Here is a 19,553-nt window from a genome sequence, read left to right on the forward strand (position 1 = left end):
GGAGGGATACGGAGCTATTATTTTGCAAAAGAAGAAGTTAAGTTTCTAATATCACATTCTAATTGTTTTTTACTTACGAGGGAGATATTAGTTGCATAATTGAGGTTGAAGCTTGTAAAAATATCGCTCATCTTCTTACCAGGAAATGGAATCTGTGTTTGGTGAACCTCCTCCATCTAGCCTTTCGGGTTCCATTGACAATCAAAGTATGGCACAAGACGTGAAGCTTAGTACTGAAGAAATGGATGGTAAAGAATCTTTCACTGGATTGACACATATTGGCAGCAAAGGTGAAGCTCAAATGGTGGATGTATCTCATAAAGATATTAGCAAGAGAGTGGCCATTGCACATGGCAAGGTTATTTTAGGACGTGAGGTGTTTGATTTGGTTTCAGCTAATCAAATGGGAAAAGGAGATGTCCTCAGTGTAGCAAAGTTAGCTGGAATTTGTGGAGCGAAGCAAACAAGTAATCTCATCCCACTATGTCATAACATCAACTTGATGCATGTCCGTGTAGACTTGGCTTTGAACCCTCATGATTTTAGTGTTGAAATAAAAGGAGAAGCTGCTTCAGATGGAAAAACTGGTGTGGAGATGGAAGCATTGACAGCAGTAACCGTTGCTGGCCTAACAGTGTATGACATGTGCAAGGCCGCTTCAAAATATATCCAGATTACAGATATCAGGCTTGAACATAAAACTGGAGGCAAAAGTGGGGACTGGTCCAGGGACAAATGATCACTACATAAGGAAATGAGAAGACAAGTGCATTAAGGGCATGAAAGTCAGGTGCTAGTTGAGACGATGCACGCCACTTTCATTTAGTGTTCGTTTTCTATAGGAAGTGGTATCGCTATATTATGATATAAGTAGATGGCTAGTTAAGACATGTCGATACAAGTCATTATTCATCTGATGTTGATTTTAACCAGGATGTGTTAAATATTTGTTTGAGAATGTTTTCCTCACACTCTTATCTGTTAACTACTGTACTAATTATTTTGTTGTAGTTAATTAGATTTAGTTACAGGAGCATAAAATAACTTCACACAGCCAAACTTCTTCGAGTTTCAGAGCAAGCCTTACATGAAATTTACCCCCTGAATACACTGGTAAATATTGTAAGAGCTTGACATTTAGCTAATTTTGTTAAACATCTTATGATTTTATGCTAACTTCTATCAGTGCATTGATGTTGCTTTATGTCCCTTTCTTCCATCTTTTGTTTTGACAACTTTTGGTCCAGGGGAGACATTTTTTTAAAATTTCAATAATAACAACTATGCCTTAGTTTCAAACAAGTTAAGGGTCGACTATATGAATCCTCGCCGCTTCATATAAGTTCAATTTCATGTCACATTTTTGAAATATCAAACTTACCTTATATAGTTACACTGAGATTTAAAGGTTTTAGGTATTGATCTTTGTTGTATCATTTTCTTTCATATATGCTCCCTACATTTTGTCTTAGCCAGATATAGAATTATTATCTACTCTTCACCTTAACTATAATTCTTTACATTAATTGTTGGTAGATACTACTAATTAAAGAAAATTCATGTTTAAGACTGGTTAAAGGGCAGTTCAGGATGCTGACAACATCAACCTTAGGGACTAAAACAGAAACTGCTTGTTTTCTAATTCTTTTTGTCATTATTTTCTAATTTGATGAATAAGTCCCCGTCTATTTATTTCAAGAATAGAATTTACTCTTGTTTCTCTTTTACGTTTTAACATTCTATAAACAAGTCAATCTTGCTTTTCAGATAGCAAAGAGAGTTAGTGACAGAATTTAAATTAAAAAGTATCCCTTAGAAAAGGCGAAATATATAAATGGCCCCTCCAAGTTGTCCACAACGGTCATTTGAACACCTCAACAGACCTATTTATCAAGTAGACACCTCAAGCTATGTTTTAATGTGTCTCTTAAACCCTTCAAAGTGACATGGCAAAATGTGTGTACTACACTCGCCTTGCAGCAAGTGAAGCCTTTAAAAATTGTGTTTATTTCTTTTCTTTTTTTAATTTAACTGGTGGAGCCCACTTATGCTCCCCTTCTTCTCCAAAATTTTCTTCCACTATCTTCTCCACCTTAACCCACTAATCTCAACGCCACACTTCACCATTAAAAGGAAGTCCCAGCATAATTAAAGTTAGAAAATCATCATAATTCTGTTCGGCAAAATCCTTAGAAAATTCATCCCGTTACCCCTTGGCCATCAGTAAGCACATCATTTGCAGCTTTAAAATCCTTTCTCCACCCTAAATAATCCACAAAGAAAGACACAACTTCATCATCAAGTTTGAAACTTTCTTTGGATTTAACCCATTTGAAAAACCCTAGAACAGTTCTGCCAGCATCTGGGGAAAGATTGAGTGTGGTAAGGATCAGGGAAGGCGTTAAAGTTTGGTGGGAGAAAGAAAGATGGAGTCTTTCCGGAATGGAGAGAGATTCGGCGTCCAGTTGTTTGACAAGCTCAGACGATAAAGACTGAGCAATTGTTTCTTCTTGATCCTTTACAGGATCGGATGAAAAGGGTTTAAAACTGGTGCAATATAGTGAAAACGGAAATGGGTCATGGGTCAGTGATGAAGTGAAAAGGTGGGTTTTGGAAAGGGAGAATTGGGAACAGGGAAGGTGGTGGGATTGATTAGTCGCCGACAAAGAAATACAGCGGCGAAGCAGTGTTCGAAGGTGGAGGCGTGGGCAGAAGTTGGGTTTTGGGTTTTCCTTTTGTTTTTTTAGTTTATTGAATTTCTTTTTAAATTATTGTTTATCATTTTAATTCAGCATTACACGTGTTATTATTTTATTGGTTCATTTACCACGTAACCAGCGATTGCATTTCACGCATGTGATTTGTTGAACGAAGGTGTCCAAATGATACACATATATATTCGGTAAAGTGTCTAGTTGGATATTTGGGTAGTTGAGATGTTCAAGTGACCGTTGTAGACAACTTAAAGGGACCCTTTATGTATTTCGCCCTTAGAAAATACGACAAGTGAAAGGGTGTCTTTTCTTTTTGCTTTTTACTTTTTTAAGAGCCCTATTTGCATTTAATATAGCCATATGGAAAACATATGGAGATGGTTCAGGATGCATTGGAGAAGGTCAAGGTGATTCAGGACAGACTCCGTACAGCCCAGTCTAGACAGAAGAGTTACGCGGACAGGAAGGTTCGTGATGTTTCATATATGGTTGGTGAGCGGGTTCTACTTCGGGTCTCGCCTATGAAGGGCGTCATGAGGTTTAGAAAGAAAGGGAAGCTGAGTCCGAGGTTTACTGGCCCTTTTGAGATCTTGAGGCGAGTTGGGGAGGTTGCCTATGAGCTTGCCCTACCTCCCAGCTTGGCCGGAGTTCATCCGGTATTTCATGTTTCGATGCTCCGGAGGTATCACGGTGATCCGTCGCACGTGTTAGATTTCAGTTCAGTCCAGTTGGACAAGGATCTATCCTATGTTGAGGAGCCAGTGGCTATTTTGGACAGGCAGATCAGAAAGTTGAGGTCAAAGAACATAGCTTCAGTAAAGGTTCAGTGGCAGGGTCAGCCGGCCGTTGAGGCGACTTGGGAGACCGAGCAGGATATGCGCAGCCAGTACCCTCATCTTTTCACTACTTCAGGTATGTTCTCTATGCTCGTTCGAGGACGAACGAATGTTTAAGTGTAGGAGGATATAACGACCCGGCCGGTCGTTTTTGGAAATTACGCCCCGATCCCCCATTAACTATTTCCCCTAAGTTCATTTCTGCTATTTTGATTTGCCGGGACGTTCGGTGTTGAGTTTCGGAGAGTTTTGGGACATTTAGTCCCTAAACGAGAGCTTAAGTGTTAAAAAATGGTCCGTAGTCGGAACAGTGTGAAGACGACCTCGGAATGGAAATCCGATGGTTCCGTTAGCTCCGTTAGGTGATTTCGAGGTTGGGAGCGTGTTCGAAATGTATTTTGGAAGTCCGTAGCTCATTTAGGCTTGAAATGCCGGAGTTTGTATTTTTGAAGTTTCCGGTCCAATAGTGAGTTTTTGATCCGAGGGTCGGATTGGAATTCCGGAAGTTACAGTAGTTCCGTCATGTCATTTGGGATGTGTGTGCAAAATTTCAGGTCATTCGGACGAGGTTTGGTTAGGTTTTTGATCGAAAGCGTGTTTGGTTGGAATTTGAGGTTCTTAGACTTGAATCTTTGATTAATTCGGGTTTCCGGCGTTGTTTTAGGTATTTTAAGGATTGGTACAAGTTTGAATAAGGTATTAGGTGGTATTGGTGCTTTTGCTTGAGGTCCCGGGGGTCTCGGGATGATTTCGGGTGGTTGACGAAAAAATTTTGAAGTTGAATGAATTGCTGAAGGTTCTGTCATCTGGTATTTCCGCTTCTGCGGCTTGGGAAGCGCAGAAGCGGAGCTGCAGAAGGGGCTAGACCACCGCAGGAGCGAAATTCGAGTGCTTCTTCAGTTTCCGCAGGTGCGGAAGTTTAACCGCAGAAGCGGTTACGCACCTGCGAGATGGTAGTCGCAGATGCGGTCCTTGGAATTTTGTTTGAAACCGCAGAAGCGGTAATGAATCCGCATAAGCGGCAACCGCAGGTACGGTGAAGGGCCGCAGAAGCGGAAATCTTGACTTTAATGAAGAACCGCAGAAGCGGCTCGTGGTCCGCAGAAGCGGTCCCTTGTCCGCAGAAGCGGAAACCCCTGGACAGAAATAGAGATGTCGAGGGTTTGAGTTCATAAGTTGCAAAATCAATTGAGAGCTCGGTTTAAGGTGATTTTGAGTGGGATTTGAAGTGAAGATCACTGGGTAACGTTTCTTTGGTCCTTTCTTGTTATATTTTATCATTTTATAGTTAAATACACCATTGGAATTCGAATTTAGGATCAAAAATTGGAAGAAACTTCATAGACCTAATTATTGAGTTTTGAGTGGGCAATTGACCTCCGATTTGGGAGATTTTTATATGGTTAGACTCGTGAGAGTACGAGGGTTCTGAAAATGTGAAAATTATTCGATTCCGGGGCGTTGGCCTGAAGGGAATTTTGGTCATTTCACCTAATTTTACGCTGTAGCTTTGAATTTATTAGCAATACCAGGTGTTTGCGATGTTATTTACGATGTGTAATTGAATTGAATAGATTTGAGCCATTTGGAGTCGGATACTCGTGGCAAGAGCGTGGTTTCTAGTTGATACTGAGCCGGTTCGAGGTAAGTGGCTTGTCTAACCTTGTGTGGGGGACCTTTCCCCTTAGGATTTGTTATTTGTCGATTTGACTGCCTTGTACGCGAGGTGACAGGCGCGTACTTGAGCCAATTATTGAAAATCCGGTTTCCTTAAGATATTGAGATTGAGTTCCTTTCATATTTGCTTTATTCTACTTGCAATTATAACCTGTGCTAGATTCGGAAGCATGATTAGTTGATTTAACTTGTCTAATTGCTTAAGTTGCCTTGACTGTACTACGTGAAGCATGCTAGGCCAGTACTACCTGTTGCTTGTCTTTTGTACTTCGTTTCCGTGTACCTTCTGGTTGTGATTGCGCATTTACATTGGGACTACGGATGTGGGATTTCGGTAGCTCCCCCCCCCCTTGTTTGTTTACTTTGGGACTGCGGGTTCGATTCCCGATAGATCCCCCTGCACTTTTACTTTGGGACTGTGAGTTAGATTCCCGATAGATCCCCCTGCACTTTTACTTTGGGACTGCGGGTTAGATTCCCGATAGATCCCCCTGCACATTGATGGTTGGACTACGGGACGGTATCCCGGGAGATCCTTCGGATGTACACATATGATGGACTACGGGACGGTATCCCGGGAGATCCACTGGACAGTTGAGAAAAAAGGGCTACAGGACGGTATCCTGAGATACCCTCATTGTTATCATTGGTATTGAGCTGTGTTTACTCTGTGTTTATTCTGTACTCGTGTAGTTGTTATAGCCTCGTTGACTTGTCTTATCTCACTGCTGTACTTATTATATCTGTCAGATTTTTATATTGTTAAATTATTATTATTATTATATTTTGTCTCAGTAGGGCCCTGACCTTCCTCGTCACTACCCAACCGAGGTTAGGCTTGGCACTTACTGAGTACCGCTGTGGTGTACTCATGCCCTTCCTGCGCATGTTTTTCATGTGCAGATCATCCAGGTACCTCCACTCAGGCGCACTATCAGTGAGGCAGAAGGACTACGGAGACTTCAAGGTAGATCTGCTGCGTCCGCAGACCGACGAGTCTCCCTCTTACTCTATCTTTAGTACTTAGTTTTCCTTCTTTCGGTTGTTAGAAATTCTGGAGTTTGGAACCTTTACTATACACTTCTGTAGCCTGTGTTGCCCGTGAGTTTCCGGGTTTTGGGAATTGTTTTAGACTTGTGATATTGAGTTGTACTTGCCAAGCGGCATTCGGTACAGTTTCCTTTAGATATTTGATTTGATTTTCTCTATTTTTCCGCAATTATTATATTTCTGCAAATATTAGGCTTACCTGGTCATGGGGACCAGGTGCCGTCATAACATGTTCACGGTTGGTGAACTAGGGTCGTGACAGAACGTGAGCAGCAGTTACAAAAAGCAAGAAACTCAAGAAGGAAATGGGGCATGCCTTTTTTTTTTTTTTTTTATCGCTTGTTGTTTTTGTGCCATGCAATTTGTAATTCCTTTGGCCTATGTATGTAAATGTGCCATATTCTGATTTGCATAATGCAATATGGTGGGGAGGCAGGCAATAATGAGTAATGATGGTTTCCTGTTGGGTTGGAATGTGACATTGATGGATTTAGTGGAGCTCACCTTTTTCTTTCTTTCTCACCCTATGTTAGATATGCGTCTTAAAATTCGATTAAATTTAGATTCGCGTCGAGCGCTTTCTAATAATGACGACATCATTTTCCGGACTAAAATCAAAGCTTACATAAAGGGTGATTGGATTGACTTTTAAGTTGGTCAAATAAGTTTTTAAGCTCTTTTTAGCCTTTTTTTAGTATTTGGCAGAGCTATAAATTACTTAAAATAAGTTATAAACTACTTAAAACAAGACAAAAGTAATAAGTTAGGGAACCCCAACTATTATTTTTTTGCTTAAAAGCTATTTATGCTGAAAACCCATTGTTTAAGCCAATCAAACGGGCTCTTAGCGAAGTCACTGTCATGCGTTTTTTTGGGACAAAAAACTAATAGTATTCAATATTACATTAATTTATTTGTACTTAAGGGTAAAAACAAAAGGAAAATATGTCTAATTAATTGAGTAATATTTTAGTGAATTGATATAATAAAAAGAGTGTGAATAAAAATTTTTCTATTTAAATAGTGAAAGAAATTGATCTTCTTTTTATCTACTTGGAGTATTTATTTTCTCATATAACCAAAAAAAAAAAAAAAAAAGTGAAGATGGTAATTATAAATCCTTCCATCAGTCAAATAACATACTCATATGTAACTTCTCTGAAAACTAACAATACTAGATGCAGATATGTTCCTATTTGAAAAATCAAACAACTTTGACAATAATATTTTTACATGTTTCAAGGATAGTGTAACTATAAAATTATCATTTGTATTAGTTTTTTTTTTTGAAAATTTTGCAGAGAAACAGCCGCAACCTTTTGAGTGCTCTGCTTACTTTGCAATAGATGGCAAATAACATAGGAGATGTAAATCACACTAGGCAAGTCCGGTGCAACGTGTTGTGACTGAGAAACCTGCTGGTAAGGAGAATCAATCCAAAATTTCCCATATGTAAAATCACTCATCCAACCAACTCCGTCACTCTTGCGGACATTTATAATAGTTGTATAATATGTAAATCTAATTCTTTTTTAAAATATTAAAAATGAGATGCAATTATCTTAAACCCCCCATTCTTTATAGAACAAATATGAAATACCTATAGGATTTTAAAGCAAAATAAAATGAGCAAAGGAATAAAGTGGGGGAAAAAAATAAAGTGGAAAAAGGACCATTCTTTCCTCCTTCCCAAAGCTAAATGGTCCTTTTTCCCTTTCTTTTGTCTCTTCAATCTCTGATTCAAAAAAAACCCATATTTTGAATCCCATTTTTAATGGAAACCCATCAATAAATTCCCTCAAAAACCCATAAATTCATGACATTATTGATTGAATTCAAAAGATTGAATCTTTCTTGATTTTTGAATAAAGATTTGATTTTTATGCAAGAATGGAGTTGGATAGTATTGAATGTATATCATCTTCAGATGGTATAATAGATGAAGATGAGATCCCTTTACATCATCCACATATAATTCATTCTCAATTCCCATCTTCAAAATCACCCCTTAATATCAACAACAATAGCAGCAATAATAATAGTGATGGCATTTCAATTCATTCTACAACCAGTGTACATGAGCTTCTTGAATGTCCTGTTTGTACCAATTCTATGTACCCTCCAATTCATCAGGTTTGTTTTTTTGCCTCCTCCTAAAAATGTTTCCTTTTTTAGAAACCTTGGTAAAAATTCATTCTTTTTATTTTGGGAAATTATATTTCACATTCTTGATTTTGCTTTTTTAAACCGTTTTATATTGGCTTGATAGATGCAAGATTTAATTTTTATTGTTTGGTTTGTTCCTTTAAGCTTAGCTAAAAATTGCCCTCTTTTTTGAGAAATTATATTTTACATTGATTAGTTCTGGATTTTTTTTAAAACCTGTTTATTGGCTTGATTGAGGCAAGATTTAATTTTTATTGTTGGGTTTGTTCCTTTAAGCTTAGCTAAAAATTGCCCTCTTTTATTTGAGAAATTATATTTTACATTGTTTAGTTCTGGATTTTTTTTTAAAACCTGTTTATTGGCTTGGTTGAGGCAAGATTGAATTTTTATTGTTGGTTTTGTTCCGTTAAGCCTAGCTAATAATTCCCCTCTTCTTTTAGGAAATTATATTTTACATTGTTTAGTTCTGGATTTTGGAGTTGGGTTTGTTTCCTTTTTAAGAAGATTAGCTAAAATTTCCCCTTTTTAGGGAAATTATGTTTCAAAATTGTTTCCGGATTTTGGAATTTTTGGACCAGTTTACTGGTTTGGTTTGAGCCAATATTAAATTTTTATTGTTGGGGTTGTGCCATCTATCAATGTGTAGATTCATTAATTTTCTAAAAGGATAGTACTATATAGACTAATTTGGGGATTTATGTACCCTTTGGAATGCTTTAATTGTTACAAGATATGTAATATTAGAAGCTCCAATTTGCTAAAATTCCTTTTTTCCCTCGGAAATTATATTTCACATTGTCCAGCTAAGGATTTTTGGTTATTTCTGAACCCCTTTATTGGCTAGATTGAGGCAAGATTGAATTTTTATTGTTGGGTTTGTGCGATCTTTTGATGCATAGATTCATTAAGTTTCTTGAAATGATATATAGGCTAATTTTGGGGATCTATGTACCCATTTGAACACTTTGATTGTTACAAGTTATATAGTTCTCTCTCTCTTAAAATGTTCCTTTATATAAAGCTTTGTTAAAAGTTCCTTTGTTTTTATGGGGGATCATATTTCACATAGTTTAGCTATGGATTTTGGTTTTATCTGAACCTGTTTATTGGCTTGATTAGGAGAGTTGAGGAGGGGGGAGTGGTGTGAACTAGGGAGTTTGTTTGTGGTTGGTGAATGAAATAGATTAGGTTTAGTTGCCAGCTTTTGGAGCCTGGCTTCTTAGGTGGACTCCGTTAATTTGTTCTCTATTGACTCTGGATCAATTGGTAGTAGTAAGCTGAATTAATCCTTTGGTGGTTAAGCTAAAAGTGGCTTCAATTGATAGCCGTCAATTATTTGACTTAAGTGTACTTTTCCCAATACTTATATGTAAGTTGAGTAGGGAAAGCAACTTTGTTCTTGAATCAAAGCTGGAGTGACAATATATTGTTCCAAATAGGTGATGATTTTATTAAATGCATCGAGAGGATGCAAACAGGTACAAAAAAAATGGATCTTATGTAAAACTTAAAGAGTCAACAAATTCAATAAGTTGCACTACATTATTTATATCCAGATGAGCACATTGGTGGTCTATATCTATAGTAGATTTGTCCGAGTCTATATAATTTTTCGTATCCGGATGTCAAAATTCTTTATCACTAGCTAGTTATATTATGAATAGAGATTTCATTTTGGGTAACCGACAGCTTGGAGAGAAGTTAAGCATGGAGCACTGGGGGTTATATATTTACATTGAATTAACTTTCAAGCTCCAAATTGTGATTATCTTTCTTTCGTTGTCATCTCATTCAATGTGAATACAGGTAATGCTAAAATCTCTCACCTGTTTAACCGCTAGTTTAGAAGACTGTCGTTTTACGTTCCCATCCAAAAAAGAGTTGTTTAATGAACATGTGATTCTTCTTGTTTGGTTAGATCAAATTTCAAAAGTAAGCATGGCCAAACGGAGTTGTGAACTTAACCAACATTATGCAGTCATGTATAGGAAATCAACGTATTAGTGTGTGATTTACCAAAGAATGGGGCGGGACACATTTTTTTATAACCTTTATCTTTTAGAATAAGACAACTTTAACATATTCATAAGGATCTACTCCAAATGGTTGCAATTTGTTCTTATGTTTTAGGTATTAGTTTGTCTTGGGTCTTGACCTAGAGATATTTTTTGAAGCATTTGAAATCATCTATGTCAATTTGCAGAGATTGATTAGTGGTGCTAGGAGTTGCATTTTTTTAGTATTTATTGAAGTTAGTAATGGTCGAATTAACTTAATATTTTAGTATTTATTGTATATACTGAGGATGAAATTAACTTCACATTAGGATCCTTTAGCATGGATACACGGACACACAACGGGGAGGGAAGATGCTGCGTCGTAAATGGGCAAGTATAGATAGTAAGATTGATAAGAAGCTCCGATCCTGTTGCAAAAGCAATTGGTTTGAAAAAGAAATAATCTTCTTCTACTCCAACAAAGAAATATATTTTGGTGGCCATTTTTCAGTTAATTTCGAGGCTGTCTATAACAGTATATAGCCTTGTTTATACAGGCCCTTGGCGAACCACTAAGTCAAGCTCAAAATTCCCACAGAAATTTTAATATTGAGTGTAATTTTATTTTGTGTCTCACACAACTGACAATAGTTGTGTGATGCCTCTTTTTTATCTCACAACTGTGTGGTCCCAGAATTTTTGTGGACCCAGATGTGTAAGAGATGGGTCCACAAATATGTGAGATAAAAAGAGACCTCATACAACTAGTGTAAGTTGTGTGAGACACAAAATAAAATTACTCGTCAGCTTATAATTCAAAGTGATATGTAACCGTCTTTAACACAATCCCCGCATATTGTTACCTGTAATTGTGCTTGTATCATGAAGCCTTAATTTTGAATGAATGATAAAATTTATAATAAAGTCCTTTGCTTTCTTATTAGGTCATATGTGATCCTTTTTGATACTATGTACTATTATATAGGCTTTTCATCTTGTTTTGTTTTACCTTGCCATCAAATGTGATTATTTGTTAATAAACTTAATGTATCATTTGCTTTATGTTGTTGCTGTAGTGTCACAATGGACACACAATTTGTTCAACATGTAAAGCCAGGGCACACAACCGATGTCCCACCTGTCGACAAGAGCTTGGAGATATCAGATGCTTAGCACTGGAAAAAGTGGCTGAATCGCTTGAACTCCCTTGCAAATATGGTTCTGTTGGGTGTCCTGAGATATTTCCTTATTACAGTAAGCTAAAACATGAAGCAATATGCAACTTTAGACCATACAACTGCCCTTATGCTGGGTCTGAGTGCTCAGTTGTCGGTGATATTCCTTACTTGGTTGCTCATTTGAGGGATGATCACAAGGTAGACATGCATTCAGGGTGCACTTTTAACCACCGCTATGTCAAATCTAATCCTCGAGAAGTTGAAAATGCGACGTGGATGTTAACAGTAAGTTGGAAATCTTCCCTTTTTTGGGTGTATTCATTAAAAGGACTTTTAGTCTTGTGGTCGAGTTTAACATGTTCTTCAAAAGTTGAGCATCTGATATGTTCAAGGCTCTCAACATTTAGAAGGTGCATATTTCATTCGTTTACGTAAAACTTTGGCTGTCATCTCTCATCTGCTACATCTGTTTTGTTATTACACTCCTGATGATGCTGGTGACACTTTAAAAAATGGCTCGTCATATGTGGACGTATCCTATCCATTGTTCCGTGACTTTGTTTAGTCCTCCGTCCAGATATTCTGCACTATTTTATTGTCAACCTTTTCATCGTTTGTTATTTTGGCCAATCAAAGCCGGAACTTTGTTCACATTAGCAGTAACATCGACATTTGCAAAATTGGTTCGAAGGAGAAAGCAGTTGAGAAAATTTGAAAAAAAAATGACACCGCTTATAAATGACACCACTTATCACTACAGTAATTTATTCATTTGTTCACTTCTTCAAATGTTGACGCCCAATTAAAGTTTAGTTTGATCTCGTGGGAAGCTTCTGATCAAGAATTACACTCCTGCTTCTGCTGCTGAATTTTCAAGTTATAATCATAATCTCATAGCTTGTATGTTGTGCTTGTTTTACACTTTTCAGGTTTTCAATTGTTTTGGTCAATGCTTCTGTCTCCATTTTGAAGCCTTTCAGCTCGGAACAGCTCCTGTTTACATGGCATTTCTTCGTTTTATGGGAGATGAGATAGAGGCTCGAAACTATAGCTACAGCTTGGAAGTTGGGGGTAATGGAAGAAAACTTACATGGGAAGGTACGCCCCGAAGCATAAGAGACAGTCACCGGAAAGTTAGGGATAGCCACGATGGACTCGTTATACAACGTAACATGGCCCTTTTCTTTTCTGGCGGGGAGAGAAAAGAGCTTAAACTACGAGTAACTGGAAGAATATGGAAAGAACAGCAGAATCCTGATGGAGGAGCATGCATGCCGAATCTCTGTACTTAATGCTAATTGGAATTCTGCTATTTTTGTTATACCAGTGCTGAATATTCAGGACAGAAGCAAATTCAGATGTTGAAGATTCTTTGAAAAATGTGTGGAGAATCTAGTTCATATGTGTATGAACTAACAGGAGTTTTTGTTATTAACGGTTGAAAGAGAATGTACCATAAACATCTAACTTATTTTTCCTAATGAAGATATCTACTTGTGTGCCTGCATTATTGCAAGTTTCTGCTGTCATTCCAATGGTAACGTAAAAATAGCACGGTATAGCCAGTTTTCGGAGTGGTCAATCAAAAATAGCCAGCGTTTACCAAGTCAATGAAAAATAGCCACCGTTTTGCTGCAATAGAGACCGGTCCAGCATAATATACTGGAGTTCGGTGCACTTGTGTATGAACTCCAGCATATTATGCCGGACCGGTATACTTTGCCCGCTCCAGTATATTATACTGGACCAATATACTTGCTGGAACTCCAGTATATTATGCTGGAGTTTTAGTGTACTTATGCTGGAACTCCAATCATATTATGCTGGAGTTCCAGCATACTATCCTGGAACTCCAGTATAATATGCTGGAGTTCAAGTATACTTATGCTGGAACTCCAGCATAATATACTAGAGTATTTTCCGGGTTTTGAACAGTGTTTTCGCTCAGATTTATCTTTACATAAAAAGTGGCTAAATTTCGATTACTTTTGAAATTGGGCTATTTTTGAACGACCAGTTGTAAATCTGACTATTTTTAAATTTCTCCCAATGGTGACACTAAAATACATTGACTGGTGCAGTCCAACGGATAAGAGATCATAATTTGAATCGTAGTATATTCAAATTTCCATCTATATTGGAGAATCTGACCATCATACGAGTTATATCGACATTTTTAAGAGCTAAACAAGAACATAAACCATTTGAGAAGTGAGAAGCATATTATGTATTTCTTTTACTTCATATGTTTTGAAAAATTGGAGGTTCGGGGGAAGAAAATCGCATAAAACGAATATTTCTCAGCTGGCAAGTATGCCCTTCAACTTTGGGTGTGCACAAGTAGGCACCTCAACTTGAATAAAGTTGAACATGTAAACGCAGATGCTGACGTGGCACATAAATTTTGAAGATGTCCAGATAATCATTTTGTAAGTTGGAGTGTTCAACTGACAAAGTAGAGACAAGTTGAGGTGCCTACTTGTGCACACCCAAAGTTGGAGGGTATACTTGCTAGTTGAGGCCAAGTTCGAGGGCATGTTTATGTATTAACAATCGAAACTCCATATGAGATTCGTTGACATAATTATAAGCTAGCTTATATAACTTCTTGCCTAGTAATTTTTCTGTAGTTTGTTAGCTTTGACTATCTCTGTGATTATGATCCATAAGCTGAAGTTGCTCGAAATGAGCAATCTATGTTAGTTTGGTCAAATTTGCAATATGTTCTGAGCATGTATGACAGCTACCTCACCATTATTATCTGGTTTAATTGCAGAGTATCATAATATATATTGACATTCAGTTGTCACATCATTATCTCATATCATCTAAAACACCAAAAACAAAAATAAAACCTCAATCATTTCCTTTTTGCAATTCTTTTGGCCTAATTCAACTAAACACCAACATCAAATTCGACAACCAACAACAACAACAACAAATCCAGTATAATCTCACAAGTGAGGACTGAGAAAGATAGTGTGTACGAAGACTATACCCCTACCTTGTGGGCAGAAAGGATGTTTTCGATAGACCCCCGGTTCAAGAATAATAAACATGAAGCCACTCTGCCGAGGCATAGCTAGCATAAGGATCATACATGGTTAATACGGTGTATTAGTTTTACAGGAGTCACTCAGTAGGAAATCAATAGAGAGATATAGAAGGTTATCAGCATTGATGCTGATTATATCAACATTTAAGAGCTAAACAAGAACATAAACTATTTGAGAAGTGAGAAGCATATTGTGTCTTTTACTTTATATATACATATAGATGAATACAATATTTTTACAATTAATACGGATAGAGAACTTGCTAATAGCTTAGCAAGTCATTTTCAGTTAACTGCTAAAAGAATCAAAGATTGTGCCTTTTTCTTTTCTTTTGATAGGTAAGAATCAGGATAGTCTCTTGAAATTGATGTTTGCAAACTAAGGGTTTGTCAAATACTCCTATGTACACATATGTACCAATTCTATAGTGAAATGTCATTTAGGCAATCTCATCAAGACGGCGGTCCATTACATGGGAGACGGATTCAAGGAATGCATCTTCACTTGAGCCAGGGAGTGTCGAGTCTAATGCTTCTTGCAGAATCTCCTCGATCACAGATTCCTTCTTCACGGTTTCTCTGCACATGATGTTCCCTATGGTAAATGGCGTGAGACCCCTCTCTGCACCTTTCTTCAAAAGCATGGTGGAGATGCGGAGTATGCGAGCACTTTCCAAATGTATGTCCCACCCATAGAACTTCAATAAGCCTATGTCTTCCTCAGCATCTAGTGATTTAATGTATTCGATGGTCTCAGAGCTAAAAGGCTGACGAGCTTGTGGCCAGTAGAGCCAATCAAATGTGACATCTTCAAACTGCATCACATTTTAGGTAGCAAGGAACTCAAAATCCAGGAGGACTAAACAACACAAGAAACAACAACAACAACAAACCCAGTATAATCCCACGAGTGGGGTCTGGGGAGGGTAGTGTGTACGCAGACCTTACCCCTACCTTGAGGGTAGAGAGGCTATTTCCGATAGACCCCCGGTTCAAGGAAAGAAAAACACAAGAAACAGCCATAAAACAAATATTCACAAATCTACACATTCTTCACAATTTGGCTTTGCATGTATCGTCAAGCTTGAATAGAAAAGAGGATATGTAAAAAGAGAACATGACTGGCATGAACATCAAGAGTGCTTGTTTGCAGAATCAGAACAGAAAGCAACACGAGATTCTTTGCTTCAGAAACTATCAAAGGTGCACTCAAGAATTTGTCAGAAAGAATATACTGCTAAATGTCGCAAACTTTTTTTTGTGCCCTACTGGTGCAGATCATATCAGCTCTTTCAAAAAGGCAAAGGAAGAAGGGGAGATCGGGGTTGTAACGGCAGCAGCCTCTCAAGTATTCTTTGGTAAACTAATGTCCTATTTGCATTAAAACACGAACAGCATAATATAATGGAGTATTCCTTTTTCATCCTACAGTCTGTGGTAGCACATGCCCCTATCTCAAGGGCTTGTGATTACATGAAAATGTCTGATAAATAGTTCAACTATAGAATGTGAAGCTATATCACAACTGCTAATTAAAATTATAAAAGAAAAATATTCTCTTGAACAAAATAGAAAAGATAATTAACATGGTAGAAGAATTATTCCATGGATAAAGGCAAAAATGAGTAATATTAACTAAGTGCAGAGATGCAACACTAGTGATCAAACAAATAACAGCATCACATTATATCACCAAGTGGACATGAAAAAGAAAGATGAAGACTTACACTCTCCGGCAAGCAGTAGCCATGATCAATTGGAATGAGCACAATCTGGCCATCTTCACCTTTGCTCATCAATATATTCCCTGCATGCCTATCAGCGTTTGCCAGCCTCATATCTAATACCGCAATTTTATGCACCTCCTCAGCTGGGAAAGCACTAGGACCCATATCCTCACAACTGCCGTTGTTTTCCATGAATTTCTGCAAGGACCCCATCTTAACTGTCACGCCATCAGGATGGTTGAAACCGCTATGACGGCACCTCACAAAGGTAGTTGGTGGAACGCCAGCAAAGCCCTTTATCTCACCAGAATGTGAGCGCCTACCACTCCTTGGATGATCCAAAATGTAGGCAGCGACTTCCCTGAAACCACCTTCTCCAACTCTTGTTCCTTTCTTCAAGCCTTCACCATTAACCGACAGAGGCAGCCCGTGCGGGTTATTCACAGCCATAGGCTCCTCGTCAATTGGCTTAAACAACGAAACATACTTACTCCCTGATGCATCACGCATAAAATATGCTCCTCCTGTGCCTTCAGAAGATCTAATAGGATAATATCCTCTATCCAACCCTTCAAATGTTGAACCAATCAAATCCCTAAGTACCATAGGAATTTCAATCCTTGGGTTAACAATAACAGGTTCCAAAAATATTTCCCTATCAGGAGGCTTCCTCGGGACCAAAAGTTCATTATCCGTTTCAGTTCCACTCCTGTTTTCTCTAACCACATCATACTCCTTAACATCATTCTGCCGTGGTGCCACAATAGACAGCTCAAAATTCTTTTCCAATGGTCTAGCCCTAATCTTTGCATTCTTGCGCACAAAGAAATGAATCACTGCATCATTATTCTTGCAAAGATCATGTATGATTCTCCGATCTTCAATCCGTTCACCATTACACAACACTTCATGTTCATCAACATCACCTAAACCAACCTTCTTTTCAGCAAGTTGACGCCTAACATATCCAACATTTCGACTCCTCTCTACATTAAACGTAAACTCTTCACCAGAACAAGTTGTCACATTAATAACCTGAAGATCAGATAACCTAAGGACTAAATGGAGAACATTCCCATCAGAAACACCATAGTCCCTAATGAGTGAATTTCTCCGGGCCAATTCTCGGCCCCCACAAACCAATTTCTGATTTTTTACAACAAACCCTTTACATGTCTGAATCTGTAGCTTCACAGATTCAATTGAATCATACTCTAAAACCCTTAATGGTACAACCGAACCCGACATAGCCACGTATATCAAGATTGATTCTTGGCTATGTATAGGTGGAATTACCACATTACCTACACAAATTGGACTAATTGCAACAACCCCAGCAGCTGACATTTTCCCAAACCCCAAATTCACGAATTAACCTAGAAAATATAAACACCCTAAACAAGTATTCACAAGGCAATCTGTACAGAAATTACTACAACAAATTTAAAAAAATAAAAAATATAATACCTCCCAAAGCTCCAGAATTTCAAATTTGGTTCTTTATTGGACTAAATTATACCAAAAGATTGAATTTTTGGGGGAGCTTTGGGAAAAAAGAAATTTTGGGGGTTGGATAAAAATGGAATTGGGGGTAAAGGGAAATTAATTAGATAAGGGTTAAATTGAAAGGCGAAGAATAGAGGACGGATTCTTACAGGACGAGAAGAACCAAAGGGAAAATTCTACAGTTTGAAGGATAATATACAGCAAAAGGGATTTATGGACGATCAGATTTCAATGGCGCCGGCGGATTTTCCGGTGAATGAAAGGAGAAAATTGAGCAGCTGTAGAATTTGGACTTAATACATACAGTTGGAGAAGAATATACTTGGTGTAGCCAATGGAATTTACACACTGTAGAATTTGTTCCCATGGTTTTATAATGTATTGTATTGTATTGTACCGTATGTTTTATGAATATAATGTTTGGATGGATTGTATTGTTTGTTATTGTTAAATAATATTTTACTGTTTGGTTTGACTGTATCCTACTGTATTGTAACTAATAAGTTTACTAAAATACCCTCAATTATTTAAATATTAAATTTATCAAAAATTATGCATTTTAAAAAAACAAAACAGAAGAAGGCAAAACACAAAGAAGGCAAAAAAAAAAAAAGAGCACAACTAATTAGAATTGAGTTAAAAGCAAATTAGGAGAAAAAATAAAATAGAAGGCGGCAAAACACTTTTAACGTTGGCGGCAGAAGTATCGAAAAAAAACAAAGTAGGTTATAGGTTGGAGATTTGGAGTTAAAATAGAAAAAAAAGGTAAAGGGTAAAACAAAATTGTGGAGTAATAAGTTAGGGCATAATTGGAAAGAGAAATAGGAAACGATCCCACCACACCAAATCGATTGTTTGAAAAAAGGGGACTTTTCATTGTTTCGGAACAATGGATTTAACAATACAATACAACCAATTTTAATGAAACAATCAAAACAAACATTGTTTTGGGATAACAATACAATACGATACAACGGGGAACAACCATCCAAACAAGCTGTTACTCTCTTTTTTTTTTGTACCAAAGATAAATATTATATTAAGTAAACATATGCCTACAGACATGTTGGTGCCCACGTTGTACCATATTACAAACTAAGTCATTACTAGCAATAGTTATATTATTTGTAGTATCCCTAATGGATCTATTACTACAACAGCAAAAGAAGTTTGAGATTATGTGGTAGTTGCTCCTTCCATGCACCGTAGGTCGTTGATCTAGCAAAGCCCATGCAGTCAGTGGTAGTGAGCATTAGGGCTGCTTATCGGGCGGATTGGGCGGCTTTTTACTCTTAACGGTTTGGCTTAACGGTTATCGGCTTTTAAATGTATTAATCCGTTAGCCACCCGATATGATATCGGGCGGATTGGTATCGGTTTAGCTCTTATCGGACGGTTATCGGGCGATTTATCGGCCTAACATACATATTCACTAAATATCTCCCATTCTCCTCGTCTTAGAAATAATGAATTTCCATGAAAAAGATATTTCAGAGGCAATATGATGCATTCAATTTGCTTTGCCGGAGTCACTCAAGTTCAGCTTAGCCAAATTTTGCTATAAGCCCCACTACTTACTGCATATCGAACTTCAGTTGATATGCAGTAAGTATTAATAGTTGATCCTCTTTTGGTTTAAATTTCTCT

At 37.5% G+C, this 19,553-nt stretch overlaps 3 protein-coding genes across 3 annotated transcripts in view; 2 read left to right on the forward strand and 1 right to left on the reverse strand.

Moving 5' to 3' along the window:
- LOC109239648 (cyclic pyranopterin monophosphate synthase accessory protein, mitochondrial) overlaps window positions 1-932 on the forward strand; it is a 2,274-nt gene extending 1,342 nt beyond the window's left edge. The window contains exon 3 of the mRNA XM_019406240.1: window positions 143-932. Coding sequence (XP_019261785.1) covers window positions 143-739 — 597 coding nt within the window. The 3' untranslated portion in view covers window positions 740-932. The remainder of the gene's footprint in view (window positions 1-142) is intronic.
- LOC109243718 (E3 ubiquitin-protein ligase SINAT5-like) lies at window positions 7,903-13,128 on the forward strand. The gene is made up of 3 exons (XM_019410992.1): window positions 7,903-8,410; window positions 11,517-11,903; window positions 12,548-13,128. Exons 1-3 carry the CDS (start codon window positions 8,168-8,170, stop codon window positions 12,908-12,910), a joined length of 993 nt encoding a protein of 330 aa, XP_019266537.1. The 5' UTR covers window positions 7,903-8,167; the 3' UTR covers window positions 12,911-13,128.
- LOC109244529 (phosphatidylinositol 4-kinase gamma 4-like) lies at window positions 14,845-18,274 on the reverse strand. The gene is made up of 2 exons (XM_019411948.1): window positions 16,401-18,274; window positions 14,845-15,488 (listed from the first exon to the last, which is right to left on the reverse strand). Exons 1-2 carry the CDS (start codon window positions 17,745-17,747, stop codon window positions 15,114-15,116), a joined length of 1,722 nt encoding a protein of 573 aa, XP_019267493.1. The 5' UTR covers window positions 17,748-18,274; the 3' UTR covers window positions 14,845-15,113.

This window comes from Nicotiana attenuata, chromosome 1, assembly GCF_001879085.1.
Source record: "Nicotiana attenuata strain UT chromosome 1, NIATTr2, whole genome shotgun sequence".
Taxonomy (NCBI): domain Eukaryota; kingdom Viridiplantae; phylum Streptophyta; class Magnoliopsida; order Solanales; family Solanaceae; genus Nicotiana; species Nicotiana attenuata.

Coding starts and splice junctions, on each gene's coding strand:
- LOC109244529 (XM_019411948.1), bottom strand. CDS start 17,747: ATGTCAGCTGCTGGGGTTGTTGCAATTAGTCCAATTTGTGTAGGTAAT. Junction 15,489..16,400: donor GCTACTGCTTGCCGGAGAGT/GTAAGTCTTCAT, acceptor AATGTGATGCAG/TTTGAAGATGTCACATTTGA.
- LOC109243718 (XM_019410992.1), top strand. CDS start 8,168: ATGGAGTTGGATAGTATTGAATGTATATCATCTTCAGATGGTATAATA. Junction 8,411..11,516: donor TGTACCCTCCAATTCATCAG/GTTTGTTTTTTT, acceptor TTGTTGCTGTAG/TGTCACAATGGACACACAAT. Junction 11,904..12,547: donor ATGCGACGTGGATGTTAACA/GTAAGTTGGAAA, acceptor TACACTTTTCAG/GTTTTCAATTGTTTTGGTCA.